The sequence below is a fragment of the Tursiops truncatus genome, chromosome 13 (genome assembly GCF_011762595.2).
Source record: "Tursiops truncatus isolate mTurTru1 chromosome 13, mTurTru1.mat.Y, whole genome shotgun sequence".
NCBI lineage: Eukaryota > Metazoa > Chordata > Mammalia > Artiodactyla > Delphinidae > Tursiops > Tursiops truncatus.
In genome coordinates, this window is record NC_047046.1 from 9,657,350 (window position 1) to 9,673,318 (window position 15,969).

Here is a 15,969-nt window from a genome sequence, read left to right on the forward strand (position 1 = left end):
ATCTTCCACTGTCTATGTTCATGCAATCCCAGGGAAGATTCTCATTGGCTCTGCTTTGGGTCACTTGCCCACCCCTTGACCAGTCACTGGGCCAGGGTGTGAAGTACTGTGATTGGCCTCATTTAGGTGCCCAGGGGTCCAGGGCACTGTGATAACCAGGACCTCATGGAAAGGGGGATATACATTGCCCAAAGGACCTGGAAGTTTTGAGTGGATTAAACCAATGTATTACTAAGTGACCATTGGTACCCTGTGTGTTCTCAGTGCCCTCATCTGCAAAAAAGGGGAAAACGCATTATCTCATCAATAGGGATTGAATGAGTTAGTGCACAGTCCAGGCTTATCATGTTGCCTGGCACGTAGAAACAATCAATAAATGTTACCCAATAATGATAACCATAAACCTCAATGTTTAATATATTGTGTACCTTTAACTTAAAAATGTACTTGGCGTATTTGTTCATGATTCTGTGTTTGTTTGAATAAGCTCCCACCTTATTTTGTGGAATATTTAAATTCTCAAATAAGGAGTGGGAGGGGAAGGAATTATGTGACAGACTAATTTACTGAGCTATCAACATGCACCTTCTTTAGTCTTGAGATTGCCCTCCGGTTCCTTTAAAGCAGTGGATCTTCTAGACTCATTCAGTGATCAGGGGACTAGACTTAGTGAAACATAGATTTTTCTAATAGAATCCTCTTCCAGGGAGCTGTTTCATATTTTTAAAGAGGCTTCCTGGAGTGTATGGTTGAGAGACTATGACTGGAAAAGGGTGATTGCATTAGTATGCTCTTTTCCCCCCTTTGATTTTCTATTTTGGAATGTAAGCTTCATTTCTCCATGGGAAGAAGGGTCCAACAGCTCTTACTGCATACGCTTCTCGAGTCTTGCCATAGAGATGGAGATTTTCTTCAGGGACTGTTGGAGGAAGTGAGACAGAATAATACAGCCCTGAAGCAGTGCCCCTAGCTTGGGCCAAGAGAGGGCAGGGAGCTGGCATCTGGGAACCAGGGAAGGGCTTTTTGTTTCTTAATTGTTATTCTAGCCCCAGTGCCTAAAACAGTGTCTGGTTCACAGAAGGTTTTAATAAATATTGGTTGACTGACTATTGCTGATGAACAGAATAAGTAGCAAAATCTTAAGTAGTATATCACATATTTTGTGATATTAAAGCGTGATATTAAAACATGCAGACAAAGTGTTGATAATGGTTACAGTTGGGCTGTTCTTGGTGATCTGACAGTAGCTGAAATTCTACCCTCTTAACTAGGTTCGCTGCAGGCAAGCATATGTTCACAACGTTAGTACTTTGGGCAAAATGTAACTTTAAGAAGCCCCCCCCCCCATTGCAAACATGATACAAAGTAATTATTTGCAGCAACGTGGATGGACCTAGAGATTATCATACTAAGTGAAGTATGACAGAGAAAGACAAATATCATGATATCATGTATATGTGGAATCTAAAAAAAATGATACAAATGAACTTATTTACAAAGCAGAAATAGACTTACAGACATAGAAAACAAATCTATGGTTACCAAAGGAGAGGGGAGGGATAAATTAGGAGTTTGAGATTAACATATACACACTGCTATATATAAAATAGGTAACTAACAAGGACCTACTGTATAGCACAGGGAACTATATTCAATATCTTGTAATAACATATAATGGAAAAGAATCTAAAAAAGAATATATGTGCATAGCTAGTCACTTTGCTGTACACCTGAAACTAACACAACATTGTAAATTAACTGTATTTCAATAAAAATATTTTAAAAATACAAAGTTAAATATAAAAGGTCAGAGTGGGAGAAAATCCCTCAAAATTTTTCCTAAGATAACCACTGTTAACGATTTGGTGTGTAGTACTGCAGTTTTTCTTTTGTCCTTATAAATATTTATTATGAAATGTTCAAACATACCTAAAGGTGAAGAGACGAGTGTCGTGAGCCCCCACATACCAATCCACTAGCTTGAGCAATGAACCCTTTTCCATTGCATGTTCTAACATTACTGTGTTTTAATTTTATGCAAAATGGCTCATATGTTTATAATGCTTTCGCCACTAGGTTTGCTCACCTAGCAAAATATTTACTCGACAGGTATTTACGGAACACTCGCTATGTGTCAGCTTCTGTTTTGGGTACTGGGTTTACAGTAGTGATCAAAACAGAAAAAATCCTTGTTCTTGAAGAACATAGACTCTAGTGGAGGTCGAGCTGCTGAATTCTTTTAAACATGTGCCTAATATTCTTTTATGTGGGTGGACTCTTAGGCTGTTTCCCCTTTCCTACTAACGGACCTCTAGGTTGTTTCTGATTTTTTTCCTGTAACAAACAGCGCTTATCATAAGTATCTTGATATGTATGTCTTTGGAGCATTTCTGTGAAGGATGAATTCCTAGAGATTGAAGTGTCACAATACTGAGTTTCAAAAAAGGAAGCAGTGCACTCATCTGTGGTGGCTTTTGCCTCCTGCGTCCAAATATATATCTGACAAGGTCCTTCTTTGACTGCATTTTCATTCCATGCTTTGGGTCTTTACCTCCCCTCAATATTCAGTCTGCACTGGGCTCAGAGTGGGCAGGGATGAAGGGTCGCTGTGGTTTTGAAGTCACAGAAGTTGCTGGTAGGGAGAGAAGTTGTGAAGGGTTATTTTTTCCACAGTCATAGACATGAGTTTAGCATCTCACCTGTTCACCTTAATAATCCACAAGCCTGACCCTGTCGGACAGGGGAGGGAGTTGGCAGGACACGGCCGAGGCCAGGAAGCCCCAGAGGAAGTTTGGGCAATGGCGCCTACCCTCGGCACCAAAACCAGTAAGCCACTTGGTGTCTTTGGTCAACTTACACATTTGGAGGGCGGACCACAATGAAATCTGTCGTGTGCAAAATGAACCCCATGACGGACACAGCTTCCTGTGGTTCTGAGGTTAAGAAGTGGGGGACCCGGCAGCGGACAGTGGAGAGTGACGAAAGCAGAGATGACCTTCTGGACATTTAGATGGAAACCAATGCAGGTGAAAGTCTGCTGGTGAAAACTGACTTCTGATATGTTCTTTCATTGTCCAGTGAGCAATCCGTAATTGATATATAATTTAAGTCCAACTTGTAACAAGATTTTTTAAACTGGAAAAAAAAAATCCAAAAGCCTTTGGATAACAGCATTGTGATGTGGAATGGTTTCTCAGAATTCTGAGAGCATCGCGATGGTGTTGCCTGCAAGCGGTTTTGTCTCCCTGGGTGATTGAGATGCCTGGTGGTTGCCAGTGACAGACCCAGAGTTATTAAGTTGGACAATGCTGTAAGCAACACAGGGGCCCAAGGCCTAACAGAATCAGGAGAGCCTGGCCTTGTGTGCGAGCAGTGATGAAATCAGGTTCAAGCCAGCATATTTGGGGAATTAATAATTCAAAACTCAAGTACTAGATCTGAAAGAAACTTGGAAGAGGGCAGGGCAGAAAGGCTGGGCTTGGCACAGTGATGTCAGGGCAAAAGGAAAATATCGTGCAGCTTTCAGTTTTGCTTCTGCATGGAATTCTCCCTGAAAGTGCTCTTTCTTTATTTTTTTGTTTTCCAACGGTCACGATGAATTCATGCGGATCCACCCACCCCTCTTGCCTGATTACTCAAGGGGCCAAAAGAAGGTGTTTTTAGGATGACTGTTGAAGTAAGAGATGTGGTTTGTGCAGTGATGTTCATCGTATGAGCCTTTGAGCTAAGTTAATTCAACTCCACCCACGCAACAAAGAAAGGGAGTGGGTAACAACAATTAAAATTGCATCGGCTAATTCATTAATATGTTGACAAGTGACTGTGGTTATGAAGTGGCTTTTCCCTTTGTTGGATTCTGTCCCTTTCGCTGTGTGAACAACTCTCTGAGTGATTGTAACTCTAGAGTGTGGCTCCCAGCTTTATCTGGTGCCCACCCACAGAAATGAGGATCATTCCAGGGTACCCGTGAGATTTCAAGAGTCCCTTGGTCTTCACCATGGCACCTTTCTGAGGGATTCTCCAGGATAATTTTGATTACATGTTTCTCTTGTCTTGCTTAGGAGTGTAACCCTCTATATGAGGCAGTTTCCCTATATCAGGCAGGATTGAAGGATTTGGTCAGTCATAACTGTTCCGCTCTATTCTTTTTTTTTAAAATATTTTATTGAAGTATAGTTGATTTACAATGTTGTTTATTTCTGCTGTACAGCAAACTGATTCAGTTATACTTATATATTCTTTTTCATATTCTTTTCTATTATGATTTATCACAGGATATTGAATATAGTTCCCTGGGCTACACAGTAGGACCTTGTTGTTTATCCATCCTGTATATAATAGTTTGCATCTGCTAATCCTAAACTCCCAATCCATCCCTCCCACCCCTCCTCCCCCTTGGCAACCACAGGTCTGTTCTCTATGTCTTTGAGTCTGTTTCTGTTTCGTAGATATGTTCATTTGTATCATATTTTAGATTCCACATATAAGTGATATCATATGGTATCTGTCTTTCTTTTTCTGACTTACTTCACTTAATATGATAATCTCTAGGTCCATCTATGTTGCTGCAAATGGTACTATTTCATTCTTCTTTTTAAAAATTTTTTTATTGGAGTATAGTTGATTTACAGTGTTGTTAGTTTCAGGTACACAGCAAAGTGGATCAGTTATACATACATATATATATATATATATATATATATTTATACTATTTTTTTTTTTAGATTCTTTTCCCATATAGGCCATTACACAGTATTGAGTAGTGTTCCCTGTGCTATACAGCAGGTTGTTATTAGTTCATTCTTTCTTATGGCTGAGTAGTATTCCATTGTATATATATAAACCACATCTTCTTTATCCATTTAGGTTGCTTCCGTGTCTCGGCTATTGTAAATAGTGCTGCTATGAACATAGGGGTGCATGTATCCTTTCGAATTATTTTGTCTGGGTATATGCCCAGGAGTGGGATTGCTGGATCATATGGTAGCTCTATTTTTAGTTTTTCTGAGGAACCTCCATACTGTTCTCCATAGCGGCTGCACCAATTTACATTCCCACCAGCAGTGCAAGAGGGTTCCCTTTTGTCCACACCCTCTCTAACAGTTATTATTTGTAGACTTTTTAATGATGGCAGTTGTGACTGGTGTGAGGTGATACCTTATTGTAATTTTGACTTGCATTTCTCTAATAATTATGTTCCACTCTATTCTTTAGACCATTAGAGTTGTTGCAAATCCAGTGATGCCCCAACTTAGTGCTGTTAAATAAATATATGTTAGATTCCAAATCTGCCACCCGTTTAGTCCATACTTTAAACACTGAGAATCTCTCACTGTTCCGCCCCCTCCTCCAATCCCCCAAATTCATATGTTAAGGCTCTATCCCCCAACATGTGAAGGCTTTGGGAGATAATTAGGTTTAGATGAATTCATAAAGGTGGTCCCCCATGATGGAATTAGTGTCCCTGGAAGAAGAGGGACGAGGGCTCCTTTTCTTTCTGCCACATGAGGACACAGGGAGAAGGTGGCCGTCCATCAGTCAGGAAGCGGATTCTCTCCAGGATCTCAGTCTGCTGGCCTTCCCAGCCACCAGGACTTTGAGAAATGCATGCCTGTTGTTTAAGCCGCTTTGCCCATGGGTCTGTGGTGTTTTGTTAAAGCAGTCAGGGCAGATGAAGACACCAACTGAGAGATTGCACTCGGAGAAGGAATAGACTATATGCCAAGAAAAAAGATAGTTGCAAACCCATCCAGGTGTGTGATACGTCAGCTCTGCAGAACCAGGGTCAGGGCTCTATTTGGTTCCTTGGGCTCAGGCTTTTTTTTTCTCTTTGGTAGCGCTGCTGCATATTAAGGCCAGGAAGGTATTTACTGACACGATCCAAGGGAGATAAGACTTTGGGCTACTGGGATAAAACTGAGCAGAACACGTGTAGTCAGAATGGAATGATCTGGAAGTCAACTCCAAAGTCGACTGACATGGGGATCACAGTGCTTACATCCCATTATAAACTGATCTAAATGCTGGTAAGAACTTTTGATCACACACTGCCCTGCAGCCTCCAGAGAGGAAGAAAAGCATGATTTCCGTTCTCCTTCCCCTATTTTCTACGTCTACAGGATTCAAATTATAGCTGCCATGGAAACTGTGCTTTGGAATTTCTGGAGCCCTTAATTTTAACTTAGCATAGGAAAACACTTTTATGCTGATTTTATAATTATTCACGACGACGAGAAAGTGACTAAGTGTCTCCTGACAGCTAGGGAAGACATCGCAACACTTTCTTCTTTCTTCCTTTCTTTTCGCTTTCATAAAGATGCGCGTATTTGAAGCACGTTATGGATCAGGAGTCACTCTTCCGTCTTTTGCAGATTCTGACATCGTAGCTGAGTTGCAGGAGCTCCAGCCTTCAGCAAAGGACTTTGAAGGGAGAAGTGTGGTAGGTTGCGGTAACTTTGCCGAAGTGCAGGTGGTCAGAGAGAAAGCGACCGGGGACATCTATGCCATGAAAGTCATGAAGAAGAAGGCTTTGCTGGCCCAGGAGCAGGTAGGAGCGTTTAACATCACAGCATTTTCCCCCTTTCTGTACCAGCATGTTCATTGCAGAGATGAGGATCTGCTGAATTGGCATCTGGGATGGAGCCAGTTTTCCTCTGCCTCTCTAGTTAATTATGGTGGCACAGCCAGGAAGGTCTGAACACTCTTGAACTGACATTGACTAATTTTGAAGACTGACAAGCTCCCCTGAGTTGCTTTTATAGTTGCATATTACTCAGAACTAACTTGGCCTTTTCACTAATGAATTGGAGATGATCTTTCATGACCATCCCTTGGGGATTCAGAGATGTGCATGTTATGGGGTGAGTCAGATAGCCTTTGCTTTCGTACACATCTTATATATTTGTGTTGTGGGCATGTGTATTTGATTTTAAAACAGGCCTCTGAAGAAATTAAATTGTTCTATGGCTAGGGAGTTGCTGGTTGGAGAGCAGGTGAGAAGTTATCTTTCCTGTTGTGGTGTTTTTCTCTCTTTTAAACAAGGCTGCTGCTTCCAGACAGTATTGATTCATTTGCCTCGTTTCTAGAGAGGTGACCATCAGCCCTGGTGTTCAGACAGCAGTTTATTAGTTACCCATGTTCAGGTGCACATCATGTGTCTGATAATGGACCCAGCACCGTGGGAAGCCTGCAAGAGGAATCGAAGCTCCATGGCTGTTAATTTCAGGGTTTTAGAACAGCCTTGGAAAGTGGAGGTAAAGCACAGATCCGTAAAGCAGGCACTTAGGAGCTAAAGCATCACAGAAGAGGGAGCAGTTAGCAAATTCATGAACGATAGAATGAGGAGAGGTGTGGGTGAGCCAGAGACAGTTAGGGAAGGTTCACAGTGCTGAGAGGGAGCATGGGCTCCGGACAGAGAGAAGTGACGAGAATGTACCAGGTAGAAGTGTGGCATGTGTGCCGTTCTGGAGGTGTGAGGATTAGAACGCTACGCAGATGTGTGTGTTTGTTTTTGTTGTTTAAGTGGTTTAGAACGAATAGACTGGGAGATGGGGAGAAATAAGGATATTGGAGTTGGGAGGGGGTGATTGGTGGGAAACCTCAAGAACCCTTTTTTGGTTACTGTGATAAAATACATGCAACATAAAATTTACCATTTTAACCATTTTTAAGTGTACAGTTCAGTGGCATTAAGTACATTCACAGTGTGCCACCACCACCGCTGTCCTTCTGCAGAACTTTTTCATCATCCCAGATAGAAACTCTACCCATTAAATAGTAACTCACCCTCCCCAAGAACTGCTTTTCGGAGTCACAGTTTAATTTGTGAGACGTTTGGGGATCACGTAGGTTTTTGGAAGAAGGCGGCTGGGATCTGGGTCTGAGTACCTAAGTGACTTTGTGTGGTCTCCAGTCAGAGACTCAGGGGAGGGCAGGAAGCTGCTTGTCAGCATCCAGGAAAGCTGTGGCGTGCGTTCAGGAATGAAATGTGGGCAACTTCACAGAAAGGACAAATGACAGGACGTGGCAAATCATTCGGAAGAGAGGCGTGGAAGATGCCCACTCAGCCACCCAGCACCTAACAACCACCTGTCATCAGGCCACACCTGCTGAGCACCAGTCGTGTCTGGTGTGTTCCTAGGTCCTTGGAAGAGGCCTTAGATGTAGGCTGTGCTGCTTATATTTCAGGTGGGAAATGGTGCATATCAAAGGAAGCAAATTCAGTGTCTACGATACTGCAGGCAAGTGATAGAGACACTCACATAGGCGTGCGTTCCTCCAGGTGAATGACTTGAGATGACCCCTTGTGAGGCGTGGGCTGGGAGATTTAAAAATCACACACACCCGGGAGCTAATTAACCCCACCCACCCATTCCTTACCTGAGCCATGGTGAGGCTTTGGAATTGAAGGGTGTGAGAAGAGAAGTCAGCACAGGGAGTTGGGGGAAGGAAGTGCCAGAGAGGAGGTGAGAAGAGGTAGCATCCTGTGAACAAGACCTGTTGCCTAGGAGAAGCCAGCAACCCCGCCCAGAGCTCCATGAAAACTGGAAGAAGTCCTCAGAGACCATTTGTTTTAATAGAAGCTTCAGGGGTCAGATGAGGCGTCAGTGATAAGCAAGTGAAGGTGCAGACCCTTCTGTTCAGCCAGCCTTCACTGAACACTTTTTATGTGCCAGGAAAACAGAAGGATCAGCAAATCCCACACAGTAGATTTCGGGGGTTGGGTTGGTGTTTCCCAGATGTGTTAGAGGTTAAACTGGTGGTGTGCATGATGATTTTGGGCAGTACACGGACAGAACTATTTTAAAACATTTAATAGTTCAATATTAACTGGCATATCCAAACCTGGCACTTTCACAGATGTTACTCTTAGAACGAAATGGAAGAAGGTGTATTTAAAATTAAATTACTTGGAAACAGTCACAAATTTACAGAAAAGTCACAAGTATAGTGTGTCAGTCAAGGTTCTATAGTATATATATATGATACATGCTATCTATACACATTGACTATACATACATGTACACATTGAATATACATACATGTACACATTGACTATACATGCATACGCATATGTGTATGACTTACCTGACTGTGGGCACTAGGAAGGCTGAAATCTGTAGGGCAGGTCAAGAGGCTGGAAGCTTTCGGGCAGAAGCTGGTGATGCAGTCTTGAGGCAGAATTTCTTCTTTCTCAGGGAAGCCTCAGTTTTGTTCTTAAGACCTTTCAGCTGATTGGATGAGGCACACCCAAATTATCAAGGATAACCTCCTTTACTAAATTAACCACTGCCTGCACAACAGCCTCACGGCAACACCTAGATTAGTGTTGGCTTGAATGACTGGGTGCTAGAGCCTAGCCAAGTTGACACACAAAACTATCACATATAGTATCAACAACTTCCTTTTCCTGAACCATTTGAAAATCACTCACCAACCTGATGCCCCATTATCTCCAGGTACTTCAGAGTACATTTCCTATAATAAGGACGTTTTCCCGTGAATGACAACACAACCATCAAAATCAGGAAATCAACCATGATAAAATTACCACCATCTAATCCTCAGGCCCCACTCAGGGTTCACCAGTTTGTTCCATGGTCTTTTAGAACAAAAGGATTCACTTCAGGATCCCACGTGGCATTTAGTTGTCCTGTCCCTCTAGTCTTTTCAGGCTGGAACAGTCCCTTCATTTCTCCTGGACTCTGATGACCTTGGCGACTCTGAAGATTGTAGGCCAGTTATTTTGTAAAATTTAGATTTGTCTGATGTTGCTCATGCTGAGATTCAGGTTCAGGCAGGATTATCACAGACAGAATGCTCTGTTCCTCTCATTGCATCCCAACAGGTGAGTCTCAATTTCAGTTTGTCACATTCCTGAGGATGTCACTTTGGTATCTGCCACACTTCTCCACTGTGGAGTTAACTCCTTTCCCCTTTGTAATTACATACGTATATTTTGGAAGGAGATACTTTCAAACTATGGAAATACCTGTTTCTCATAAAACTTTCAATCCATGAATTTATTTATATCTGTATGGACTTGCATTTTCCTGTCAGTGAGTTACAATCCATTCCTGTCATAATATATTTTTATACTCAAATTGTCCCCAAGTTGGCCAATGAGAGAAAAGGGAACCCTCTTGCACTGTTGGTGGGAATGTAAATTTATACAGCCACCATGGAGAACAGTATGGAGGTTCCTTAAAAAACTAAAAATAGAATTACCATATGATCCAGCAATCCCACTTCTGGGCATATACCCAGGGAAAACCGTAATTCAAAAAGACACATGCATCCCAATGTTCATTGCAGCACTATTTACAATAGCCAGGTCATGGAAGCAACCTAAATGCCCATCGACAGACTAATGGATAAAGAATATGTGGTACATATATACAATGGAGTATTACTCAGCCATAAAAAGGAACAAAATTGGGTCATTTGTAGAGCCTTGGATGGACCTAGAGACTGTCATACAGAGTGAAGTAAGTCAGAAAGAGAAAAACAAATATCGTATATTAGCACATATATGTGGAATCTAGAAAAATGGTACAGATGAACCGGTTAGCAAGGCAGAAATAGAGACACAGATGTAGAGAACAAATGTATGGACACCACAGGGGGAAAGTGGGGTGGGGTGGGATGAATTGGGAGATTGGGATTGACATGTATACACGAATATGTATAAAATAGATAACTAGTAAGAACCTGCTGTATAATAAATAAATAAAATTAAATTAAAAAAAAAGAATCTCTTCAGGTTGGCTTTTGTGTCCTTTTGACATATTCCCCATCTTTGAGTTCTGTGTTGCTTTCTGATACAGCAAGATGTTCAGGCTCTTACACTTTTACTTTACCTGCCCCAGACCTGCAATCAGTCATTTCTCCAAGGACCTCTTTTTGTTTTGTTTTGTTTTTGTTTTTAAGTGGAAAATGGTATTTAGAGGCCACGATCTGGGCACTAGGTGTTCTGATTGCTATTGGGATGTCATTGCTCCCAGACGCCTTTCAGTGGACAAAGCCAGGGAATACATGTACATGTATGCAGTATACCTACCTTCACACACACAGACACACACACATTTACATCTCTGTTTATTTCTGTATCTATCTCTATATGTTGAAAACCATGTGTTCACATCGACACTTCCAAGTCCAGTCCAGCTTCACAAGGTTCATTGTAATTTTCACACTTTCCATGTTTGTAACTCTCTTCTCTGATATCACCCTTAATATTTTTCACTTATTTTATGCACCTGTGTCCATCCAATCTACTGTGTTTGCTGCTTCCCCCTCGGTAGGTTCAGATGCCCTGCTCTAGGCCATCCCTACATGTGATGACCTTCCTCACCTTGCTTGGACCAGTCACCCTGTTCTGGGCCACCATGGCTCTCCTTGCCACCTGTCGTGGATGCTTACCTGGTGGTTTTTCTCCATCTGATGGCTTTAGGACTGAATTGCTCAGGAAGGGAAGGTAAAGAGAAAGAGATTTAGATTTAAAAGTAGTGAGTTGACTTTAAAGAAATACATTAAGTAAATAATTGGACACATGGATCTGGCAAAAATGGTGAGCAAAGTAGGCAGAAGGATGAGATTTGTGGAATGTTGGGCTAAGTGATGGCTTTTTTAAAACAAAACAAAACTAGAATTACCAGTTTAAGCAAAGGGCATTTTCCCCATCACACTTAGTTCTTTATAATTGTCTAAACAGTTTCTTTTCCCCCTAGGTTTCATATTTTGAGGAAGAACAGAACATATTATCTCAGAGCACAAGCCCTTGGATCCCCCGGTTGCAGTATGCCTTTCAGGACAAAAATAATCTTTATCTGGTGAGTCTTTCCATCTCTCTAGAATTAGTCTGGTGTTGCAATAATCAGATAGTACAGCTGTGGAATTCAATGTGGTTCTTGCCCACGTGGCCCACAACACGTCTCATTCTTTCTCATGCTTTCCTGACTTTCAGGTGTCTTCCTGTTCTTCTTGTCTTAAATATGAAGAACTAACCCATTTAGAAAGAGCTTCATTTATTGCTGGATATTGTAGCTGTGGCTCACAGAGCAATAAGGAGAAGTCATTTATTTGGAAATAGTCTGCTGTTTCCTTTAACAGAATCTTGCTTTAAATTAAAAAAATTGAGATAATGCATAGTTATTATAAGAAAATGCAAATGCTGCAGAAATGTATGAAATAGAAGGGAACATGCTCTACCTTTCTTTCTAATCCCTTTCCCCAAGGAAGCAAATATTAATGGTTATGTATGTTCTTTCTGGCCCTTAACCACGCCTTGCGGAAAAATATTTCTATGTCTGTGCGTGTAACACATGTATATAGTTTGTTTTACAAAAATGGTGTATGACTGTCTACTTTGCTCTTCAGCTTGCTTTTTGCGTTGAACGATTTGTCCCTGACATCTTTCCATGTCACTACATGCAGATCTGCCTCATTCTTTCGAGCAATGCCATGGTTTTTCCTGATGTGCCTATAGCATAGCTTACGGAATGCTAAATTCATTTTGGGGCCTTGTTTAGGTTCTTGGGGGTTTAGATTCCTAAAATTAAAAAGGTATCCTAAAAACAATTTTTGTTCTTGATTCAGCCCTTAAAACAAGACTATCCTATTACATTGAATGGAGATAAACTTTTGTAAAGCTCACGTCAGAGAAAAGGGTAAGAGAGAGACGGATTCCTATTTGTCTTGAACCTCCACTGGGCATTTTGGGGGGACTTTACACATTTATTTCTGACCTGGAATAAACAGTTTATTTGCCTTGGTCCCTGGCCCCACCCAGCCTTCTGAGCAAGGACATTCTCACACAGATGCACTGGGAGACCGGCCTTGCGCTGACCAAGTGCTCCTTCAGAATCAACAGCACACCTGTGGTCTCTGTGTCCTGAAACTTCCTTTCCTTGAATATTGTCTTGGAAGCTTTTCTTCCTTGACACCTGGGGCTTGGAACCCTTTCCTTTACTAATGACCTTGGTGTGTTTCTAGGCTCACTGGTGTTCTAGGACATTTGTTGCATACATGATATTTGTCTTGTGCTCTCTGTGTCTTGCGGAGTGCCTTGTATTTGGGCGTATTAACAGATTTATTCGTTAGCCTTCAGAAAAGCAGTTACCTTGACACAGCAGGCTCTTTGTTTGTTTGTTGTTGTTTTGGACATTTTAACTGGAGCCCTGCAAATGATATAGCACACCAGCGTGTGAGCATAATGTTAGTTTTTGAGGCCACACAGCACACAGGCCATCCTGGAGCTAGGAAGGGCTCTGATTTTTGGCAGAAGTTGAGACTCCACAGTTTTCTGGTCTGCCTTTTGCTCTGCTCTGGAATCTTATCGTTCTCTTCCTCTGAGTCGAAGAGTCGAGACACCTTTTTGATGTCCAATCTCATGCAGCTTCTTCTTCATAAAAGTAGCACTGTTGAGATGCTTCGGGACTTTCACACCATCATGGTCAGTTTTGGTAGAGGTGATGGCAGATTCTGAGTGTCCTGCGTAAAGGAACTCAGATGAATGAGGGCTAGTGGTCCAGTCCCAAGCGGCAAGCTCCTGCTCAGTTCTTGCAGGGAAACCACCCTCTGCTTGTCTCTGGGGTGGCCAGTGAGGATGGTCAGCGGGGCCCTAGGAGCAACACTCGTAGTTGTTTTCATGTTGATTATAGTTGGGTTTTTTCCCCCACTGCTCAACAGTTTGCAAAGCATATCTCTGGGAGGGTGATATTTGGGCATTTTGAGAAGTTTAAACTCTTCAGTGTCACCCTTTTTATCCATACCAATTGGCCTTGTCACAGTGGTAAGAACCGTCTCTTTCTTTTTCTCAATTGTGGATTTGACTGCTGTGGACTTCTGCTTGGATATAACTTTTCTGGAATACCTTGTAGATGGGGAATATCTGCCGTTCCTCTGCTAGGACAGGCTTGCATCTGCAGGGGGCTTCCTGTTTTGGGTCTTTGGGCTGTGGGGCTTCCCTCTGGATCTTGACACTGGCATTGGCATCCTTAGCTTAGGATGGTCTTCTCAGTTTTTCCACTCACCATCTTGGGAAATGGGACTGTTCTCAAAACGAGTGTTTTCTTGCATTCTGGTTGCCTCAGCACCTTGATGCCTGGCTGCAAGGAGGTTTTTATACCCTTCTTAAGTAGCTCAATTGGGTGTTACCAGTGGGGTCTTGTAATTATTTCCTTGCCTGCATTCTCTTTTCCAGTACTTTGGAATAAAATGCTTGCTAAGGGTACCGTTTTCATATGAAAAATCCAAACTTAGCATAGGAATTAAGGTATGATGATAGATCCACCGTCTCTTGTCTGCAATTCTGAAATACCCCGTACTCTGGAAAACCTCAAGTTATTTTATTACTTATTTGGCAGCAAGACCTGACTTGAGCTTTGTAGCAAAACCTGACCCGAACTCTTATTCCCTTTAGAGTGACTGTTCATCCATTTTGCTGCAAGTTATGAATATGTTTGATTACAGGGTGATATCCCAGGCCCTACCTGAGGGTGTTGCATAATACAAAGCACATGCAACATTGTGCCGTCCTAAAATCTGAGCATTTCTGAATCTGGAGACACATTCTGCCTGTGGCAAGATAAGGGCACTGTACGTCTGTATTTGTGTTATAACATACTGAAATTCCACTGTGCCTCTAGATCGTTAAACCTTTGAGGTTTGGGGAAACATACAAATCGTAGTAAACTCCCCTGGCAGTTAAATTAATTCGTAATGCAGTTGTTGCTTAATTGAAGATATATTCTTTCGTTCTTTATTTTTAATATGATTGATGTTATTTTTATTTTTGGCTGCGTTGGGTCTTTGTTGCTGCATGTGGGCTTTCTCTAGTTGTGGTGAGCGGGGGCTGCCCTTCGTTGTGGTGTGTGGGCTTCTCATTGCGGTGGCTTCTCTTGTTGCGGAGCACAGGCGCTAGGCACGCGGGCTTCAGTAGTTGCAGCACATGGGCTCAGTAGTTGTGCACAGGCTCAGTAGTTGTGGCTCGTGGGCTCTAGGGTGTAGGCTCAGTAGTTGTGGCATATGGGCTTAGTTGCTCCGCAGTATGTGGGATCTTCCTGGACTAGGGATAGAACCCGTGTCCCCTGCATTGGCAGGTGGACTCTTAACCACTGCACCACCAGGGAAGTCCCCAAAGATACATTTAAAATCAATGACATAGCAGCACTATTTACAATAACCAGGACATGGAAGCAACCTAAATGTCCACTGACAGAGGTATGGATAAAGAAGATGCAGTACATATGTACAATGGAATGTTACTCAGCCATAAAAAAGAATGAAATAATTCCACTTGCAGCAACATGGATGGACCTAGAGATTATCACACTAAGTGCAGTAAGTCAGACAGAGAAAGACAAATACCATATGATATCGCTTATTTGTGGAATCTAAAAAAATGGTACAAATGAACTTATTTACAAAACAGAAACAGACTCACGAACTTAGAAAACAAAGTTATGGTTACCAAAGGGGAAAGGGGAGGAGGGATAAATTGGGAATTTAGGATTAACAGATACACAATACTATGTATAAAATAGATAAACAATGAGGACCTATTGTATAGCACAGGGAACTATATTCAATATCTTGTAATAACATAATGGAAAAGAATCTGAAAAAGAACATATATATATATATGAACTGAATCACCCCGTTGTACACCTGAATCACTGTAAATCAACTATACTTCAATTAAAAATAAATAAAATTTTCAAAAAATCAATGAAAAAAATAGGATTCCATTTCCTGTGTATTTCTCGGTGCAGTCTCTTCCCTCCAGTGCTGTTTTTACTGTGGGAGTCCAGGCCGCCATCTTCCTTTGCCTGCATTCCTGCAACAGTCTCCTAAGTGTTCTCCCTGCCATCTGTCTTGCTCTTTCCCCAGGTCTTCTCCACACTGCAGCCAAGCCATCGCGCTGTTAAAACCCTTCAAGACTCCCTGCTGCCCCCTGGATGAAGTCCA

General features: G+C 42.0%; 1 protein-coding gene across 12 annotated transcripts in view; it reads left to right on the forward strand.

Moving 5' to 3' along the window:
- The window catches only part of CIT (citron rho-interacting serine/threonine kinase), a 170,611-nt gene that overhangs the window by 8,208 nt on the left and 146,434 nt on the right, over positions 1-15,969 (forward strand). For all 12 annotated transcript variants that reach the window (XR_012325146.1, XM_073790086.1, XM_073790090.1 and 9 more), the window contains exons 4-5: positions 6,372-6,547; positions 11,730-11,831. Coding sequence is in view for 11 of the 12 variants with exons in the window: in XM_073790086.1 (XP_073646187.1) it covers positions 6,372-6,547; positions 11,730-11,831 (278 nt within the window). In the remaining variant the exon portion in view is untranslated. The remainder of the gene's footprint in view (positions 1-6,371; positions 6,548-11,729; positions 11,832-15,969) is intronic.